General features: G+C 41.1%; 1 protein-coding gene across 3 annotated transcripts in view; it reads right to left on the bottom strand.

Moving 5' to 3' along the window:
* The window catches only part of abr (ABR activator of RhoGEF and GTPase), a 127,030-nt gene that overhangs the window by 17,731 nt on the left and 86,936 nt on the right, over nt 1-22,363 (bottom strand). For all 3 annotated transcript variants that reach the window (XM_088012263.1, XM_088012264.1, XM_088012265.1), the window contains 2 exons: nt 21,342-21,439; nt 21,124-21,255 (listed from right to left, as the gene is read on the bottom strand). In XM_088012263.1, the coding sequence (XP_087868389.1) occupies nt 21,124-21,255; nt 21,342-21,439 (230 nt within the window). The remainder of the gene's footprint in view (nt 1-21,123; nt 21,256-21,341; nt 21,440-22,363) is intronic.

Below are 22,363 nucleotides of genomic sequence, written 5' to 3'. Positions count from 1 at the left end.
GCGTTTCTTTCTCAACTTCTCCAGACAGAACAGCTTGACAGCATGCAACATCACGAATGCTTGACATAACAGAACAATTACAACTTGCCCGATAGCTACACATTCCTGAAAGCCTCTCTCCATTTACCTCAGATGGTCTATGCTAGTTTGCAACCTCTACTTCCTGTTTATTACAGGCACGGCTAAATTACGTTGATTTTCTCCGAACCAGTAGATGGAAACATTGCGGCATTTTAAAAGTTTGCTCAGAATTTATATGAAAATTGGACAGAAATATCGCTGGTAAGAACAATCTATTTGAAAATACTCTTCTGCTTTTAGTAGTAACTCTATCGGACAAAGCTGCTGTTGGTAGCCCATCAGGTCGAGGGATTGCTGCAAAGTCAACACTATGCAGATGAGGCCAAAACGTTGATCTGGTTTTATAATGGCTCTAATGTATTTTCCCCCTACTTTAAACATCTAGAAACGCCTGAGTGTCAATTCACATGCTGACAATGGGACAGAAACTGGCATCTGTACAACCAGTTCAACCAGAGTCCAATGCTTCACTATCCATCACATCAACAAAACCCACTCAGCAGAGACATTTGTGATCTGCCCCCACAGATCACAAACAGATACTACACAGTCACATACCCACTCTCACTAATGTCAACTCATCATTTATTTAAGACATTAAAAAGAAGACAGAGCCCAAGCAGACATGTTAACCCAGAATCCAGGGTTAAATCTTAAAAAGCTCTGCTGGTAGTTCAACAGTTCATCTGACACAGCTCTCTAACACCCCTACTTTTATTTCAGACGTGCCACCGGAAATCAGAGTAAAGTATATTACTGTACATTGGTAATATTTGCTAGAATCCTGGCACATTCAGCTTCCAGGTTCTGTTCGCTGGGCTGGTTTATATTGCATAAAGTGGAGCCAAATAATGAACCCTTTTATCCCTAGAAGGCCTTGAACAGATATTAAGCCACTGCAGAGATAAATTAACACTTTGAGATGAATAGCTCAGGGGCCTTGAGCTCAGGAGACATGGGACCAATAAAAAGGCGACAGATGAGAGGAGGGAACCCAACTGGGAGGTAAGGCTGAAGGTTCTTGTGGGAATGGAGAGACATATAAAAGATAGAGTGGAGTAATTAGTCAAATCTTAGATCTATGAGATGTTTTCTTTATTAGAGCATGGTTTGGTGTTGGTGTTGTGTTGCAGCTGCCTAAGGCTTTTCTCTAATTGTTATTGCTGCTTGTCATCTTATACTCTACGTAAACAGCAAAGTTTTTCTCCAATACAAAAAAACAATAGATTGCAAAGAACCCTTATATGTGAATAAGCAGTTGGTTTTTATCCCTGGCCGCCTGTGCTGTGGCATCAGGTTCAGCCCTGCGTTGTAATTATAGACAAGGTGGTTCTACTATATGACCACAGGCACGGGTGGACCAGGTCCATGTTTGCAGGCTGCGTCTGGATCCAGCTGTTCCCAGACCAGCACTGGGATGCTGCTGTTGGTTTGGTGATTCTCCAGCCTCCATTTGTGAAGTCCTCAAATATAGGTATGATCCTTTTAACAGATGCAAACCACCCAATGAACAATAGACGGTCTCAGTGCCAGGGAGCTCTTTGCCTTAGTGCTGAACATCCTGGGATTGTGTAGCTGCTGCCCGGGAATGTTTTCAGTTTACCCATGATATGACCCGGGATTTCAGACGCACTGAAAAATAGTCTGGTGTTGATCTCTGACCGGTCTTCACTCAGTTTAAAATTGAAATCCAGTCTTTTTCCCAGTCAGTGGAAGAACTACACTAAGCTCTAACCAGGTTGTGCTGACAACACTCTTCTGTGTGAATGCGCTTACTGAATGAAGAATACAAAAATATAGCTGTTTTCAGTGTGGTGTTTATAATAAAGTCACAGGAAGCACAACGATGGACCTCTTCAAATCTAAAAAATTTTGGCATGTCAAATTTGACAATATGACAAACTTACATGAAGCTACTTTCAAAGAAAACAGAGCGCTTTATGGTTCTGAGCAATTGTTCTGGGTACAAATCCAGTTCTCAGCTGGGGTCATTCTGTCTTTGTATATGTAGTCCTGGTGTGCATGAAGTGCTTTCTTAGGTGAAACATTTTTACAGCTGAATACAGCAAAACCACTTTTTCTACTCCTGAATAAAATTAGAAATCCATAAGATCATCATGCGAGTAATAACTAAAAGAAAAATGTGAATTTAAAAGTTAAGGTCTAAGTGAGGAGACGTTACCAGAAACTAGCAAAATGCAAGATGAGAATTTCATACTCTCAATGTGTCTCACTGTGCTTTTAATACAGAACGCTTTGAACTCTTCACAGCCTCTAAGATTGGATTTGTATGGATTTTTCTTTTGAAGCCAAATGGCATTTTTCTGATGACTTCATTCTGAACCCTTTTTTTTTCTTTTTTCAATTTCTACCAACACAGCATTTGCGCTCAGTATAGGCAAAATAAGTCATTTTGTGACGTTTTGGGTTTGTTATCCAGAAAGGTGCTGGGTATTTTGCCCAGTGAGGTGCTTTCACACCAGCCCTGCTCAGTCCACTTTAATCCAACTCTAGCTTGTTTGTCAAATAAGTCCGATTCATTTGGGGAAAGCAAACTCTAATCTGGACCAAAAAAGTGAACTCTGGTCCATCTACCAACTCTCGGTTTGTCTGAAGTGAACTCTGGTGCAGCCTGAGTGTGAATGCAACATAGACCAAAGACCAATCCAAAAGCAGGAAGTGGATTATAGTGGAGGGCATTCTGGGTAAATAGAACCAAAACAAAGTGATAACTTGATGAGAGCTGGTATGCAATGGTTCAAGTAAATGGGAATGAAATAGTTTGTAAACTGGAACAAAACGGAAGTAGAAAGAAACAAAATATCCATGTTTAGGTACAAAATTGGGATATAAATTGGCGGAAGGGTGACTTGACCTAAAGCAGAAAAAGACCAATATAGACTTCTGACTTCATAGGTTGTCATATGTGACTCCCAGTTATTGCTGAACACATAAGTATCCATTTATATTCTTGGGTTCATTCGTCCTCGTAAATCCCTTAAGAAGGTATCTGGGAACAAAGACAATCATTTGGGACCATAGGACTGAAAAACGACAAAATTGGAAAGAAACAGGAAGATGCCTCAGGCGTGTTTGATATACTCATCACTGAAGACAAAGCGCTTCATGGTAATCAAGTGCATCTCGAGGAGGACAGGGATTGGCTGAGAGTGAATGCTGCAAACCCGACTCTGAGCGCATCACTCAATCAGGTTAAAGCCGATTGATCTGTATAAACATGTTCAGGGGATGACCCACTGCTGCTCTTTGATCTGTTTCTGCTGCCTTTGCAGGAGCTTTAGAGGAAAGCAGGGGAGAAAGAGTTAAAAAAAAAAGAGAGAGAGAGAGGGGTCTGTGTGTCGGGAGGGCTTTCGAGGGAGGATCTTTCAGGGTGCAGCGAGAGTGCTAAATGCGAGTGCAGAAGGAGGAGGGGGGAAGGTTTGGCAGGGTGGGAATTGACAGCCTTGGGGTGCTTTAAAGATTATTCCTGCTTCTCTTTCATCCTGGCCACTGGGAGCATCCTCCTCTGATAAACCGCTCCATCATTTATTAAGCACATTAGAACAAAAGTGGAGAAGGAGGCTGAGGGGGAAGTAAGGAGATGGGGAGGAGGGGGGAAACGAGTAAAGAGAAGCCGTTGTTGGGTGTGGCTGTGATGAACACGGGCAGAGAGTGCAAAGAGCGCTAAAAGATGTCAAAGAATACAAGGTATTTAAAATCCACTTCAAAATCCACTTGAGAAGATAAAACTTTTCTGCAATGTTTCTCTCTTGTTTTGGGGGGGTTTGTGAATATGGTTTAATGAAAGCTGTGAAATAGACTGAAGGAGATAAGAAAAAAAAAAGAAAAGAGGCTGAGAAGCACCCTGATGCAACAGCAAGCAGTGAGAGGAGCAATGCTGCAGGGTTCTGCATGACAAAACCCAGTTTATACAATGAGGTCACGCTCTGCACACCCGAAGCTGTTTGTTTTAACAGCGACGACTTTTAAGCCATTCATCAGTACTGTTAAGTGCATTTAATGATTCTGTTATTTATTTTATACTTGTGTGATATTTATCTTGATTTAAGACTGTTTCCTCGAACAAGAAGGGTGAGATTTGTTCCATTTATTTCACCCTGTAGAAAAGTCAGACACAGCATCTGCAAGAAAGTCTTTTCCAGAATATTTTCAGTTGAGAAGAAAATAAAAAACAAAATAGTGTCAGGGGTGGGAGGAAGGCAAGATTAGATCCCGAGTTAGCACGGAAAGCAAACTGTGTGGCTCTCAGGCTGAGTGGCAGTGTGCTAGAAAAGACGCCATTATGAGCACGAGACAAACAAAAATACAGTCAGTTCTCTTGTCAGAGCAGAACTACAACTTTAAGTTGACCTTGAATTAAACTCAGTGCAACACCAGTGGACATGATCCTCATCGTATGACATCATTTTACATAAACTGTATGTCAGAGATGGAATAACTCTTTAACAGGATCTACTTTGTTTTAGAGTGCGATATAAAAAGGTTCTTACAGATACAGAGTCGCCCTGTGACTGTTGAGGTCCTGAATCAGAATGGAATATTTTAAATCATGACTACGGCATGATTTAAAATGACTCACAGAATGTGAGTTATCTAGCTTTAAGGACTAATGGCACAAAATAGCAGCCTCGTTTCTGTCAGACTGCTTTGGGGCAGCTGTGGCTACAATCCAGTAGCTTGCCATCATCAGCGTGTGTGAATGGAAATGACTGATTTCATGAGCGTCCTGAAAAGTTCCATCAAACTGATGTCATTTTATAAACAGAAAGCTTCGTCTTTAACATATTCTTAATTGGTGATTTGTAATGTAATAAATTTAATACTGACAGATGATGCTGTAATTTGTTTTAGCCTTCTTGTTATCAGCTGAGAATCTCGCTCTCTCAGTCTGAACAAACCGTAGACATGTAATAGAAAATATAACTATTTCAAAATACCTTATTTCTAACTCTTCCGACTTTGCTGTAACATACATCACTGGCATTGACAATTATTCACTCAGTAGTAGGATCCACACTGAAGAGTGATGTCATCTGCAGCAAAAAAACAGGCAACTTCTCTATGCATCTAATTCATATAAATATTTGTAATGCTTTATCAATGAGAACAACACAGTGATGAGTAGTCTACTCTGATTAAATAGGTAGAAAAAAAATCTTATCTGCGCCACTTTCAAATGTTGTACTAAATCTTACACGAATCTGAATGCAGTCGCATTTAAATATTTAACTATTAGTATGAATGATCGTGCAAAAAAAACCAACAAAATCTTAATTCAGCCTCAATTGTGTGAACCCTGTGAATGCAATCTATGTGATTCTTTAAAACATCATGTAATGTAAACAAACTAAACACAATCACAAACCGGGACGAGGTTTCGTTACATCTAAGGATCGTGACCCAGTTCCAGGGATGAAGAGAGTGCAGCCTCAAAAGACTTAGCTGCTGCTGACCTGCTTGAATAATTTATCTTAAGTGTGCTGACTGGACGCAGCCACCTGGAAGATTACACGAGAGGAAGGGGGTGGGCCACGGTGGGACTAAGAGAAGAAAAAGTGACAGCATGATCATGAGTGACACGACATGAGATGGGGTTATGCAACTTGGGAACATAGAAGAAGTAGTGTGAGAGAGAAAAGTAGGATGGTCTAAATATTTCAAGGCGACGACAACGCAGAGTCACTTTGGCTTTCTAGGAAGTCATGTGAGTAATCGAGAGGAGGCGCTGAGCAGACAGACCGGAGCTGCTAGGCTTCCTCAGAGCTAAGCAAAATGCCTACAAGCATAACTGAGCAGCTTTCATTAGGGTTCAGCTCAGGACTCAAAACGTACATTCTTTAATATTTTTGAGGCTTTAGTTTGCCTCCAAACCTCCAAACAAGATATAACCAATTATTTCAACAAAGTGTTGCTAAGGTACAAAGTTTGTCTAATATGATGCCTGAGAAAGTGCCAGGGTGGCCCCTCCCACACTTGTTGCTGCACTCTGTCTTTCAGCTTGATAAGCGAAGGCTGGTACATTTATCACTCAATAACAAGGCAAATCGATCCGTTTGGAAATACTTACTACCTGTGTTTCCATCGACCATAAAATTACGCAAATTGGAATTACAAAACTAAATGTGCTCGATGGAAACATGGCAATTTCAAAAAAATCTCCTGATTTTCCAATACATTTTTGTGCAAGGCTGAGGTGGTTAGTCAAGAATTACTAATTAACAAGCAGACATCAGTTTGTTATGCTTGTTTTGTCTGATATAAATGACAAAAAGGTGTAATTTACTGGCCTACAAGCACGTGAATGCTTAAATCTTAAAATTTTCCCCCACATGGGTTTTTCCAACATAAAACTCAGTCAGAACATTGTGCTTCCAAACAAATCAAAACCAAACCATAACGGTGTTTGAAATCCCCAAAAGTCCTGAATAGTTTTATAAGCGCTAACGTTTTTGTGTTCCAGTGAAACCAGGTCAGCGATCCAGTCACGGAAACATCCATCCTCCCCTCTACCCCCGCTCCTCCTCACTGTATCCAATAAAAACAAAGGCCCTTGAAAAAAATAAATCACTTTGCCGTCAAACCTCATTTGCAGGTGAACAATCCATTAACGTGTCAGTGGAAAAATCAATCGCTTAATCGATAAAACCCTCAGCTTTAGCACCCAGCAATGATTGAAAGAGGAGCTTAACATTTTCTCTCTCACTATTCTGACTCCAAGTCTTCTCTCGACTTCTTCTTCTTCTCTACTGTGCATTGATCTCAGTCCTCCTCCTTTTTCTCTTCCTGTAAATCACACAAAAATGAGACGAATCTGAAACCAAACTGAACTGCTTCCTGCTAATGATTAATGCCAGGTAGCAGGATTAGTGAGGTTTAAGTGAAACATTATTTGTTCGTATGGGAGGAAGAGGAGACGACGCAAAGAGAAAGAGATGCTATCAACCCAAACAAATCTCCCCCCGCACCCCCCCCCCCCCCCCGACTCCTGGAACCCACACGCGAGTTACACATCCCTCTCCCGGCTATTACACAACATACATTGCATAATTCAAACAATTTGCGACTGCGAGACATTGACTTTTGAGGTGCCCGCCTTCACAAAACACCCACGCGAGCCCGGAGACCAGAGGGAAGAGGTACGCGCTCGAGCCGGCGCCCACCACCAGATCAATGCGTTCCAGCGTTCTGCCAGGGACAGGTTTGGAAAATAAAGCCACTAAAAAAACGGGTTGCTCAGATGAATTCACGACACGCCGGTTATGCAACAGGCTGCTTTCGAGCGGAACAATTCATCATCCGAGGAACACGACGAGCTGCAGATAACTGCGCTGGTGTCCAAGGTCGTTTTACGTGCTTCGTTTCAGCAGTTCGCATCAAAGCTGGAGTGAAGAGGCCATTTTAACGGGTTATATTTTCCGAAGAAAGAGAGGCAGAGAGAGAGAGAGAGAATGTTTCGGCAGAGCTGGTAATGTTGAAGAAGATCAAGTGTAATTGCTTTGATCCCTGACTTGTCAGCACCAAGGGTGGATGTGGTGCAGCTGCATGACCTCACTGCTAACTTGAACTTGGATCCTCACTCCAAGTCTGAAGAGACTTGAGCAGCTCCCATTAACCTTTTCATCATCACTGAGCCAAAAACTGAGCTCTCGCAATGTAAATAAAGGTCACACGGAATGACTTCGAATAATATCTATGGAAGTGTTTAGCAAAATGCCAAAGCAGCTTTAAAGAAGTGCCGTTCTAATGCCTTACTTAAGTATTTATTTCATCACCTTAAACTTTAATGTGTCTTATAAGGAGGTTTTGAGATAAACCAACACAAAATGGTATGTAATTATACAGTTGAAGGTGGACCACTATCTATTCACGGATTTTTCTGTAGAACGTGAGAAAACTCGATCATTTGCAGATATTTTCATAGAGAATTTCTAAAATATTCAAAAGATTGGGAAGCTGAATTACCTACAGATAATGATACTTGAAAGACCAGTGGCTGGCTTTTCCAAAAGCAGCCAATCCTGGAGCATCTTTTACTCTCCATGGTGCTGATTGGCTGTTCCCCAGAGACCATCCGCTGCAAAAACACAAAATCTTACCAAGTATTTTTGGTCTAGTTTCTAGTGCAAATATCTCAGTACAAGTGAAATAAGACAAAACTAACTTACAAGTAACATGATATAGGAGCTTGTTTTACAAGTAACATGATATAGGAGCTTGTTTTACAAGTAACATGATATAGGAGCTTGTTTTACAAGTAACATGATATAGGAGCTTGTTTTACAAGTAACATGATATAGGAGCTTGTTTTAAGTCAATAATTCCTTAATATTGATGAAATGACAACAAGCATATACTACGAAGTTATTTACTTAAAATAAGCTCCAATATCTTCTTGAAAAGTTACTTATAAGCTAGTTTTGTCTTATTGCATCTATATTAAACTATTTGCGCTAGAAACCAGACCAAAAACACTTGGTAAGATTTTGTGTTTTTGCAGTGTAGATTGATGCATTTTATTAATGCATTAATAAAATGCATTAATAAATTGTGTATTAATGCATTTTAAAGGTATATTTGGAGTTTTAGCCATAGAAAGTTATGAGAGTTCTTATACTGGATCTCAAGTCTTTGCAGATTTGAGTTATTTGTGAGCGGCTGTGGTCCCTAACTTCACAAACAGGACTCCATTCTAAATAAAGCTTTTCTAACACATGAATTGACTTTGATCTAAACAATTTAAGCGTAGAGCTGGCTGTAAAATGGTCTCTCACATAACATCACAACCACACGTACTAAGAGGAGGACTACATTTGATAGGAACCAAATATTGGTAATTCTACGTAGCTTTCACATTCCTTAGTTAGAAACAGACCAGATAATTTTATGCAAGCTTTAGTGATTAGAAAACCAGTACCAGTTCTTAACGTCTGCACAGTTGGACAGGAAACAGGCCTTCTCCCTCCCTCCTGCCTCGGGACAGGAAGTAATAAATCAGGATCAAACGGCTGGCACAGCTCACAGTTTCTGCCATATGAACGGCTTGATGTCAATTGGGATCGTACCCTCAGCAATAACTCTGAGGAACAACAATAACATGAATTCAGAGATCTTAAACAATCACTGGAACTATAGAGTCTGTAAACAAAGTATTTTATTAGTGGTGCAATATACACTGGGCCTTCAAAATGTCAAATTAAAATAGCACAACTAAGCATCAACCTCTTCTCACACTAGGGTTAAATGTCAATGTCGGGTCAAGAGACTAAAAACTGTATTTTAGGGCTTTGGGGCTTCAATTAAAGAGCCTTAAAAGCCTGGGAAATATTACTAATGAGCAGTCGGTTGATCTCTGTCTGTACTTTGTTCTCTCTGTCCTGTGGAGTTATCATGAGTTCGTGCTTAAGGCTGGGGGCTTATGAACACTGGAGTTATCCACAGAGTAACACAGAAATAAGCTTTGCAGTAACTGATTAAGAACCTCACTGTTTCATAGTCGTATGGTGGAGAACAAAAAGACGAGATCTAAGAAACTCGCATTTCAAATAAACGGTCTTATTGGAGAATTAGACTTCCAGAAATTCTCAATATATCGTAGAACATCAGATATATTGATCCAGGCATTAAGAAACCTTAGTATGATACATCTTTATATTTTAACTCGGCATGTCTCAATTAGGATTCTGTGTCTAGGATACCAATCAGTCATCAGTCTATTTATTCAAATCAGCAGCATGTAATATTTTACAGTACAGGAAAACAACAAGTATTACATCCTGAATTTTTCTACACACTTTTGACTAAATATTTTTTAACTGAAGATAAAATAGTCATTTTGACCATTTATTTGCAGAAAATGACAAATCTGACACATGTATACTGTGTTTTCAGACCTTAAATAACCTAAAGGAAGAAAAAACTGTATTAAGAATAATTGGGGAAAATGCTCGAAGAGGCATCTTAATGTTTAAGGCTTTCGGGGCCAACTTAGGTTGTCATAAACTTTTCCATTTTGGCAACATCTTTAATAAATAATGGCATGGTGCAGTGTGATTTATTTGAACAGAGTTGTAGGTCAGATCATGTAGTTGGAGTTAATAGAGGATGCACTTTCTTTCTACCATGAACATGGATAATATTAGAATCTGCTATGGTGTTCAAGCTATTGCGACGCCCTGTCGTAACATCCGAACTGCTGTAGATTTCATCAAGGCTGTAGGGGGATGTGGGATGTCGGTAACCCCGCTGACACACTGCACTACCTGGTAAATTCTTAGTGAGGCTTCTGGGGAAACATTCAGCAAAAAAATGTTCCTCAGCAGTCGAGATGCAAGGAGTCATAAAATGTACCGTGACCACTCTTAAATATTATGACTCAAGATTACTTTACAAGTTTTATATGTCATGTTTTGTAGGTGACTCTGGCTTCCCAAAAAATAAAGGGTATGCACTGCAAAACATTGCTGAAGACGGGGAAGTTTATTTATCGAAGTAATTTTCTTAAAAGCACAATATAGCTGCAATAAAATAGAATACAATTTTTAGTTAATTTTTTAACATTCACGGTGTATGGCTGATACTTTGTGGTGTCCTTTCCATCACATCCCCAAAAACAGACTTCAGAAAGGATCACCTTTCCAACACGATGATGTGTGGAACCACAAACGACTGAACACATCACCAGAACAATGTGGTGACTGGTTAAAAGCTTCACATCACATTCTGCAAGGTAGTCTGTGTGTGTGTGTGTGTGTGTGTGTGTGTGTGTGTGTGTGTGTGTGTGCGTGTGTGTGTGGGGGGGTTCACAAAGAGTTGAAGAACAAATGTCAACTCCTCCAGGAACGGCTCTGATCTGCTGGCTTACCACTTTAAAAGACAGACCAGGCTCTCGGAGCATGGACACAGCGCATCTCCAAGGCACACTTACTTTAATACTGGCCAGGAGGTTGCCAAAAACAACACGAGGAAGAGGAAGAAAGTATTCTGGTCCCACTGGGGTTTTGGTGGAATAGAAGAAAAAACAACAAGTTGAAGCTGGTGGTGGAGACCAGAATCTGCAAGTAATGTGAAATCTGATTATGGAAAGAGAAGGCAGCGAGACACTCAGGGCTGTTTATGTAAATCTGCTCTTTACTGGAAACTCGTTTCTGTTTACCACAGAGATCTGTCCTTGAAATGAAAAAATAAAAAATAAGTCATAATTACAACAGCTAGTGTAAAGCCCCTCTTGCTTAAATTAATCCACATATATATTATATTTTTTTATATTTCCATCATGTAAACAGAGGCTGTGATCAGCATTTCTACAAGGAGACTGAAAAGTTTTTAGTTAGATTAGCCACTATTGGTGATTTTATGTGAACACTGGGTGAAAAACACGCCAACCTTGTTTTTTCTTAGTATTAGGTTGTGCAAAGTCAGAAGCAGGTGTTGAATTTTCCCAGATTTGTCCGGTTTTGGGGGACAGATAAGCATTGTTAAATTGTGTGGCGCGATGCTGGGAGTACAAGAGCGAACGGTAAGAAGAGCGCTGGAATGATCTATAGAGCACTCGATTACTAAAATATTCTTTTACAACAGTCCTATTTATCATCATAAATTTCTTGTCGTGACAGGAATTCTGATTTCTCGTTGTCACAGTAAATTCCAATTAAATGATGTTTAAACACTTCCTCAAAACTCTGCTTATTGTTGGGATTATTTTTTACCATTTCAAAATCTTTATCCAATCAATCTTGATTTTATGCATTGATCCAACATCAACTTTAACTCTAACTATTAACTCCAGGTAGATGTAGTAATAGATCCAAGGTCCGGTCTCAAAGCAGAACTGGGTGTTGACCAAAGAGGGATTTAACAGAGCCAGAGCTGTGGAGAATCTCTGATAATCCATGGGACGGAGCTTCACAATGTCCTGGCAGACAGTTTGCAGCATGAAATGAGCTTTGTCCCTCTGAGAGTCAAACTGGGACTGCGATGAGAAAAGACGAGGTGATTCTTTTGTCATCTGTTGTCAATAACTGTGCAGCTTGAGGACAGCCGAGGAATGAGTTTGTGTGAGGAATAACAAGAGGAGAAGAAGATCTTGAACTGGAGTGTTTTTGTTTTTTTTCTCCCCCAAAGTCACAGGTTACAAAGCGAGAAAAGCTGTCGCAGAGGACATGGTCAAATGGAACAAATTATTATTAGACTGACATGCATTGTCTGTTATTCCTTTCTTTGTTTGCAGAGGAACGGCTTTGTTTGGGAAATCTGGGTAAGAAAGTTAAAAATGACAAAAGTGAGACAATAAAGAAAAGCACTTCAGAAACAGCTAGCGGATCCCGACGGGCATCAACACACACAAAAAAACCTGAAGCTCTTTTAGTCACACTGAGAGCCTCTCTTGTTCACCTATCAATTATATCTGGATGCAGTTCACTGTTCAAGCATCTGAAAACCCCCCTTCAGGCAATTATGTCTGAACTCTGACTCTTCCATGTGACAAACGGGTGGTGGTAAGTGCACACCCAGATTCATGGCGTCCCTCTCTGGAGAGCATTTCATTTCTCAGGCTGTGATGAGCTCCTTTGTTCTCACTTTAACTCCCAGCATCTCATAATTGGCCACCATCTGGGGCTTTCATTCCTATTCTCTTCTCCCCCCCTCCCAGATCCGACTTCTTTGTTTCCCTCCCACCGCCTGCTCCACATGTGCCACATGTGCAATGTTTCTGGTAGGAAATCATACATCTGTTGTGTATCCATTAGACTTTCCTGAAGGATTATGTAATCTTATAATGAGGACTGATTAGCAAGATGGACTTCCTTAGACTTCATAGTTATTTTCTGTAGTGGTGGTTTTATAAAGAAAGAAAGAAAGAAAGAAAGAAAGGGTGAGATAAGGGACAGATGACATTATGGAGGACGTCCCGTTGAGGTCCTTCGGCCTTTTAGTGACCTTTTTACATCGTGCTTTTGTTCTGTCACTTGGGTGGACGCATCAAAAAAGCTTCTCAGCTTAACTCTTCCTACACGGGTCACAGTGCATCGTTCATCTCTGCTGAAGCAGAAGCATGTCTAACGCCTCCGAGTTGTACAGAGGCCAGCAGCAGTTTGGGGATTTGTGAACTTGTTACAGGCTGGATTCTGGATTTAGTTGGACATTTTCTTATCGTTGGCAGCATAGCAGTCACTGCTGAGAATGTATTCTATGGCCGATCTCTGGTAATGTAAAGCTGCGACTTGCCAAGACTGATTTGAACATATTCAGATTTTTATTTATGGCTTGGAATGTAGACACAGCCTTTGGTTTTCTATACCTTTGTGTCAAACCAGCCATATTAAATCAAAACCATTAGTGTATTTTAATTAAATGCAATCCTTCCTCAGTAGTTTGGGTGAATTAGCCTCCAAGCAAGTTCCCCAACTCTGTCTCTGATTCCATATTGTGGAACATGTTGGGGTCCCACAAGGTTCAGTATCGGGCCCATTAAATCCTGACAATTCAATGTCAGAAACGGACTTTAAATTTCATTTGTTCTTTTTTAAAGTTAAAAGAACATTAACTTTTCTGTTCTCAGTCTTTCTATGTAAAAAGTTAATAGCCAACTGTTGCTCCAAAGCTGTGAGACTCTTTAGACTTTGTTTTGCTGACTGCAGAGGCCCGTAAAACCCAGTTGAAAACCTTTTTCCTGTCAGGCTTTTATGTCACAATATCACTGGGAATGTTTTCATTTAGCTCTTGCTGCTTGCAGCTTAATTTTACTCGTCTTGTGCAGCTCTTTGAGGTGCTTTATGAATAAAGTTGGCTTATAAAAGACTCAATTAAAGGGCTTCTTTTTAGAAAACACACATATAATAATGACTTAAAAGATGAGCAAAAGATTTCCAGAATTGTTTCACTTAAAATTGTTTACATTTTGCAGCATCAGACCATCAGATCAAAACTATCCAAACAAAACAAAAATGATGAAATCATGTGTGCTTTGTCTTTGTGTAACATAGCAGCTAGCTTAGACAGGTCAGCAGCCAAAGCTCATCTGTTGACAAGGAAAAAAACAAGCTTATCTGATGTTTGGCATGAACTGTTTGAATATAGTTCGTTAGAGTGAGCGTATTCCCTGAAGCGAGGCGGGGGTGGGGTGGGGAGGCGTTGTTAGGTTTGTAACGGGGACAAAAAGGCTACAGAGTTGTGATGGATGAACCCCTCTGTTGGATTATGACAAGGAAATCATCGAGATCCATCAAGACACTGCTATCAGCTTCACTGATCAAGGATCCACTGATGAGGAAGCCGGCTTAATTGGGACTCCTCATCAATAAGGAAAAAATGCCATATGCTGCAACAGGAGGAGCGTGAAAGACGAGGCTAATTAAAAAACATAGTTGCTGAGGAAAACTGCACATCGCAGGAAAACGGTTAAAGAAATTAAAGGCTCGATACGAAGAAATAATGCTTTAGTTTGTCTTATTATTGGCCATTTCAAATGAATGTCCACAACCCTGGTAGCTAAAGCTCCAACACACACATCTCGCCAAACGAGAGGCCTGAGCTAATAAACACCGAGTATTACTGCTGGTAATTGATATCATCAGATCAGCCCCCCATCACCCAGTTGTGTGTGTGCGCGCGAGCCTATGGTTTGTCCCCCGAGCAGCAGAGCACAAGAGCAGAGCACCATCTGTTAGTGTTGTTGACAGCTGTGTGTAAGATTGCGTGTGTATGACCGCAGGGGGCGTGTAGGGTGGGAACATGACGGATCGCGGCGTCGAACGACGGGGGGCGGAGGAGGCGAGCGGATACAAAATAAATGACTCCATGTATTAGTTGCTAATTTATATCAATACTTACACACTGAAGCATGACACAAACACACACACACTCTTTAAAATCACCCCAATTCTGTGCTCAAAACAAACACAGCAGGAGATGCCACAACTCCGCAAGTCCCGAGGGGAAGACATTTTTAACAAAAGTGACATATATTAAAAAAAGAAAGAACGGTTGAGAGTTTTAGGCATAAATTCCATGAAAACAGCATTTTCTGCTGGGTTAATGACTGAATTTCACTGCCCTGCCTGCCTGATGTTGGCGCAGTGTTTCACTAGACCAGAGGAAAAGATGCAGAAATCAGCCGGTGATCATCTGATTTCTGCATCAGGAAGACTGATTTTATTTTTTTGTTTCAGTGAGGCGTTAAAATGAAGACAGAAAAAGCACAAAGATGTAAAGGAGCTACTGGCTACATTCACACAGCATGGAAATGCAACTCAAATTAGCTTTTTTTGCCCGTATGCAACCGTTTTTTTTTTTTACTGCACTCTGAATGGCCCAATTCTGATCTATTCACCCCCCCAAAAAAATGCCGCATTTTATCCGACTTTTATGTCATTGGCGTGAAATATGCGTTTCAATTCTGCACCTGGTGATGTGGTACACCAGGACGTAAGCAATGACAGAAAATTATGATTAATTTAATGGAGAATGTCTGTCAGTGAATCGCACCGCACCACAATCTGCCCACTGTTGGTTCTGACTCGCAACCAAATTGGAGTCAATGATCCACGAAACGCCGTTGCTATTAGTTGTTTTCTTTTTTATCAGCTTCCTTCGTATTATGATCTTGTGACCACAGGCTTTCATTAATGTATGAACTTTAAAAATCGATCCATAATCAACTCCATCTGTAAACAACGTGCTGCTGTGTCGACGTCTACGTACTTCGTCAGTAAACATGAAAGGCTTTGCAAATTTCGCCAGCCTCCTCTAAATCTACTCTCTTTGTAATACGCACATTGATGCTGCTGTTTAGCAACACTAATTGTGCTAATCGCCAACGCAAGATGCTAATGTCAGTTTCAAGTGCCATCTCAGTATTAATCTGCTCCCAGTATGAATGATTAGCGACCCCTCACAGTAGGGCGGTTGGAATAATCTCCTAAATGAATGCGGTCCTCGTATCTTCCTATTTTGCAGATAAACCAGAGACCAGAACTCCGCCACAAATTTCTAATGAGTGCAATCAGATCGTAATTAGACGTCCTGGCTGGTACGTTTAGTTTTAAAGTGAATTCTCCAGATGATCGCCCCTGCTCCCTTTCCCAGCAGCTGCATTTCCACCCCAATAAAACCCCTCCGTACAGTAAGCCAAACTTTGCATTTAATGCCCCCATGTAGCAATATAGGAGCCCTCCTCTCTAAAGTGGAAATGAAAGTGCTCGCCTCAAACTTTACAACCCCTCAGCACCCACAGCTTCGCATTACTGCAACGCCGAGCTAATGCATGTAGCCCTGTCCACCACTGCAAGTTTCAGGGAGAGAGAGAGAGAGAGAGAAAGGTTAGAGCTCTCAGAGACAAACAACTTTATCGCCCTTTTGTCTGTTTGCGACCGTAATCCAACTTTTCTGGCTCTCGTTATTTCTGGGAAGCTGCTCAGGACTATCAGGTTACACCTCGCCGAGGCCCCCAGGCTCCGCTGGGTGAGGTGGTGTCCCTCTGCCGGGGACCCAACTCCACAGGAGATCCCGCATAATGAAATGTAAGCTGCAGCAACGCACGACGGAACAAAAACGGGGATACACAGACGTTTTCCACAAACAGCGCGGAGAACAGAACGTTCAGTCCAAACGGCACAATGTGGCGTCTGTCAGGATCGCCTAAGGGATTTATTTATCTGAAGGATTTCCCCGGCGAAGCCATTGCCTCGTCTTAGAAGAAAACTTCCTAACGATTAGAGTGACTTTGGTCATAAAACTCCTGAGCCTCAAGAACTGAGATGCTGGTTTGAGGGCAGGTTTGGTTTACCAGCTCAAAGATTTGCTGAAGCTGCGTGATTATGATGCATTTCTACTGGGCAAAGCATCACGTTTGTTCACCTAAACAGTTATATAACCAGCCCTCTGAAGACAAGTGTTTCTGCTTTTCAGTAAAACAAATTCAAAGCTAGATTAAGTTCCCACCATCTATTTCAGCCAACAAGTAGACAAACAGCAAAAATATTTGAGATGTTATAAAAACAAAATGTGCTAAACGACTGTATATTCAGTTATGAGAGATTTAAGTGCCATTTGATGTTAGAGCACTTTAAGGGTTTCTTTGGTCTGGGGAGATTGAAATGATTGTATATTTTGATGAGTGTGAGAGGGGGAGGAAACCATCAGATCTCATATCTTCTACCTTTTTAAACAGATTATGTCAAGATATATTTTTTTTCCTTCTGTTTTGACTCCATCACCTGCTCGAAATAAATAAATACATTTACTGTGATGAATTTCTTGCAAGAATTCAGATTTTTTAATTGATAAGTTCAAGTTAATGACGTTTAAGTCCATCTTGCCCACACTGGTCATATGAAGAGTTTGGAGACAAAGCTTTTCCAAGCTCCTATTGAGAATCCATTTTATTGAAAGACCAGAGGAGAGTAAGCCTGACTCTGTCGCCATGTGATTGAGGATTAGCGACATGACCTCAAAGGTCAGAGGTTATCTGGTTTGGTTTGAGGCTGTCAGACAGCTTCATGGTGAGAAATAAATGCTCGAATTCCTCGTGTGGTTAGGGCTCTCCATGAAGCACACACAGGTGTTGTCTAACCTTTAAGGATTTCTCTCCTCCCACAAATGTGGCTGGATGAACTCACATCAAAGAAAATATGCCACGTCCAAAAGCAGGAAGCAGGACTACAGCACAGGGCATTCTGGGTAAATGCGACCACAGAAATAGGAGGAATGACTTGTGGTCTTTTAACGAAGACAAAGCAGACATTTTAGAGCCGCTAAAATGTAAACGCTTTTGTTTATAGAAGAAGAAGAAAACCTCTGTCTTTAGAGGTTTTTGTGTAATTTCCTTCAGTGGTTCTTGCTGCAGCGCCACTACTGGTGAGAGAGATTTTTCAAAAGTGTTTGGTTCGTTTAACGCAGCGCAGTGTCAAAGAGAACCGCAGCTAAAAATGGGACAAATGTTGCAACTTTGGTCCCCAATCAAGCCGAGTCTATCAAAAACTATCAGGTGTGTAAACATCCTTTGCCTCAGTCTGAAGTCTCTGAGAAGCTAAACCCAAAAAGAAAGCTAAAAAAAAAAAGCGTCTCCACCAGCATGATGCTTCCACCACCATGTTTTCACTGTAGGAACAGACTTTAAAGAAAAGAGAAGAGAAGAAACAAAACGGAAGACAGTTACAAATGCAAACTGTCACAACTAGAACGATCTGAGGCTGTGACTAAAGCATCCTCTGATGACATTAGTGCACAACTTTCTCAACAGCGGTTACAAAAAAAAAAAGAGAAAGAGAGAGAGAGGAAAACTCTCAGACCACTATGCCCATTTACGGTCAGTCAGTGTTCTGCAAAGCTTGTTAAATAAATCAGATGGCCTCTGGAGAGAAAAACAAAACACTAAAGGCTCCTTCCAAACTCTGTTTCATCAACAAAGCAACAAGCTCAGGTCCTGGTGCGAGTCTCGACACTTCACATGCCTTCCTGTGCAAGGCACCATGAAGCTGTTCCATTTTCTGAAGCTTGTGTTAACACAGCCTGTGGCTCGAAGAAGCCAAGCAGCTTAAGGATTTTATTTTGAAATAAAAGAACATCTTCATTCAATTTCATGGCAACATCCACAAACACAAGTCGCTGCAGTGCAGTGGATCATTCCCGGGCAATCAGACGGTGCGTTATACTATTCTATCCTCCTGAGAGCTTCGCAAAGTACATGCCATTCTCCGATCGCCTTCAATAACACAGAGCCAGCGAACATGTGGCCGGTTTATTTTTATGTTTTCTTGGCTGGTGTCGTCTGGAAGCGGAAATTCCCAGCAGCAGCAGCAGCAGCAGAAGCATTTGGCTCGCAGACTGGTAGTCATTTCATTAAGGGTGTTGGATACGGTGCAGCTATAAATCAAAGATGAAATCTTCTAACATGATTCATTTGAAGGTGAGATTGTTGCATTTAACCAAGAAAAGGGAATTTGGTTTTTCAGTAGCGGTCTATACAATCGAAGTTTCTCATACTCTGTGGTGTAAAAATAGTCCTATCCTTTGAACTTTTTCCACATTTGAGCACTTTAACATTTATGTGTCATATTCAGATTTCACACAATACTTTAAGAGAAAGCCACACACAATTATAGTGTTAGGTCTATCTACAATTAAGTGAAAGGTCTGAAAAAAAAGTGCTGTTTCTTATTCACCCCTATTTACTCTGTTTCAGACGGACAAGAAAAAAGTTGTTGACAGAAACAACTATTAATTGTGATTAATCGATTATTGGAATAATCAGCAATTAATTTAATTAGTACTCGATTAATTGTTAACTGGAGTAAAGAGACTCAAAAAGCTTTCAGGTCATTTACTGAAAGCTGCACCAAAAAATATAAATACATACATTTTGCATTTAATAACTCTTCAAATGTGAAATTCTGCAAAAGAAAAAAACAAAAAAACTCTGAGTACCTTTTTGCTATCCAATTATTAATCAGTTAATCCAAATAATAATAATAATAATAACAACAAATGTTTATTTTCTTATTTAAAAAAATATGAAAATATTTTTTTTTTATATTTTGCACAAAAAAGGTTTAAGTGGATGTATGAATCTGCAGAATATGTCAAAAAATTATTACCAAATTAATCATCAGAATGATTGATTACTAAAATAATTGTTAGCATAACAAACACGCTGTTACCATAACAGAAACACGCAAGAGTTCTTGAATATATTATGGACACTGTATAACTGAACATGCTGTGTGCAGTGACAGATAAGTTGGAAAAAAAAAAAACAAGTGATAGAATATTAAAAGCTCTTAGTCACTTTAAATTGCAATTGAGTCGATATTGTGCACTTTAAATACGGTGATGGTAGCTTCAATGCTTTTCTTCAGTAGTCAGATAAAAGCTGCTAAAAGCTAAATACAGGAGGAAAGAAATCCTGGAGGAAAAACCTTAACAGGCAGCAGAACACTTGCGTAGATCCTTATGTAGCAACTAATCCCGGTTATCTAAATCATTCACTTACTTTGAGCTAAACTGCTAGACTGAAGCGAGCTGAGTGGATGCAAAGACGGAGAAAAACACCACGGCGAGATCTGAGTGGATCATGAAGGATGCACGGTTGGTGCTGCGCTTCTGTCACTCCATTTGTTTTTCAGAGGGAATCAAAGGCAAAACTCAAGGGCATAAATCTTCAAACTGAAAGGGGAAGGCATGGAAAGCTGCAGTAACAAATAAGGAATGTGAACAATAACATGCGGGTTCAACATTTTCCATCCAAAGTCGTTTTTAAAAAAAAAGATTAAAAAAAAAAGATTTATAGCAGGTTTGCGGAGAAACAACAAAGAGCACAAGATATTTTGGAGAAGTTTCATGTTTGCCCCACTTTCTTTGATATCCGACGTGTGGCACTTGTAAGGAAAACCTTGTCACGGATTCTACTTTTACCTGTTGACTCCGCACGCCATAAACAAATCCCCTGCAAAAGGCTTGAAAGCGACGAATACGTCCTTTGAAATGTGAAGAGCAGAAGAGGGAGGGTTATAAATAAGCAGCCACACGCTCACTTTCTGTGCAAGTTTGGAGGAAGAACGGGGACATCGCTGAAAGACGGGAGCGTTTCCATCCATCAGAGGCCTCATGCCGAGAGGCTGTACTGATTGAATTGCGGCAGAACTCACTGTAAAAGTTGTGCTGAATTGCAGGAAAGTTACAGAAGGAGCCAAGCTTTATTTGATTTCCCGTGACTTCAAGGGAAAATGGAAACACGACGCCTCGGCGGACCATCAACTCAACATTGATACCAAAGCAGAAAATGAAACCACCCAATCCACTTTAAAATGGAACTTAAAGAGATTCCTCCCAACAAAACAGTGGAAACCCCCCTTTAAATTTACTCCCAGACTGTTAATCTAACCACTTTCATAACAAGCCGCCACCATAGAACCACTTTACTTCACAGAAAGGCTAGACGGCTCATTAAAGCAACTCACACGGAGAGAAAATGGGAACAAACGTGACGTATTTTCGTTCGGCGGCCGGCTGGCCGGCGGACCTCACCTGGACCTGCCCTTTGCCCATGATCTTGTCCACGATCTCGTTGTCGTCCTTGTTGAGCATGCTTTTGTCGAAACACTTCTCGTAGCACAGGATCCGCAGGTACTGGGAGCCCTCCAGCTCGATCTCAAATTCCTGGAAAACGACGCAGGTGGGATAGAGGGAGATTTAAAACAGCTGACTGGACAGGAGGCGCGGCGACTTGTCGGGTGGCGACTGACTTCGTTCCACTGAGGCTCTGCGGTGTCTCTGAAGACACGGGTCTTGGCCTTGCTCACAAAGTAACCGAATGAGTCCACTTCCAGGGTGCAGTACAAATCTATCGGAGAACAGAGAGAGAGAGGGAGACGAGGTTCATGAGATAAACATACAATCTGAATGCTTCATGCTTTGCTACTTGATTTAAAGTGAAGCTGCGGCGGGTCTCTCCTGCCTAAATCTTCCAAACGTTTTGAAGTCAGATTTAAAGAGCAAACACTAAAGTTCATGATGAAGAGTTCCTGCCAAATATTTTCACAGTGACATTAAATATGGAAGCTGCAACAACAGAGACAGGAAGGAAGGAGCAGAAAGAGGGAAGAATCAGTGAAGGTATGAGGAAGGATGGATGGATGGATGGATGGATGGACGGACGGACGGACGGACGGACGGACGGATGGATGGACGGACTGATGGATGGATGGAAGGCAGTCAGAAGTTGAACAGGAGAAGACCTAAACAGGATTTCGTTGCGTCACGCTGACATTTTGTTCTGGTTTCTCATCTCCGTCTGTGCCGACCGTCGGTCTCAGCTGCTCTCCTCTGCTCCACAGCCTCATTCCTCTCTCCACCGGGACCAGCCCACCCTCACCCCCTTCACAAACCAATCAAGTCAGTAAACGGGTTTCTGCGGATCGAGCTGCCGGCTGCCTGTGATGCGTCTCCAGATCGTCCCGCAGCGCGGCCCTCGTCCCCCGGGGACACCTCCACCTGACAGCATGACGGATGGCCGTGTGCTTTGACCTCTCACAGCGATAGGTGTGGGGGAATGTGTGTGAATCTCACCTTCGCATATTTACTCAAACACTAAGAGAACATTGTATTGAAAGCACAAGAAAAGCCTGATCCACACCTTGGCTGCATTCAGATAACTATCAGAGGAACATGGAGTCTTATTCCATCTGGTTTAACTCCATCTTTGTTTATTTTCTCAGCATCCTGAAAGGTTCGGGCATAATTCGTCCCAGTGATGAAGAGATTAGTG

Source organism: Poecilia mexicana, unplaced genomic scaffold (genome assembly GCF_051168715.1).
Source record: "Poecilia mexicana isolate PSO_F unplaced genomic scaffold, ASM5116871v1 scaffold_14, whole genome shotgun sequence".
In the NCBI taxonomy this organism is placed as follows: Eukaryota; Metazoa; Chordata; class Actinopteri; order Cyprinodontiformes; family Poeciliidae; genus Poecilia; species Poecilia mexicana.
Note: the sequence above shows the minus strand (reverse complement) of the source record. Positions and strands in the feature narration are given on the sequence as shown.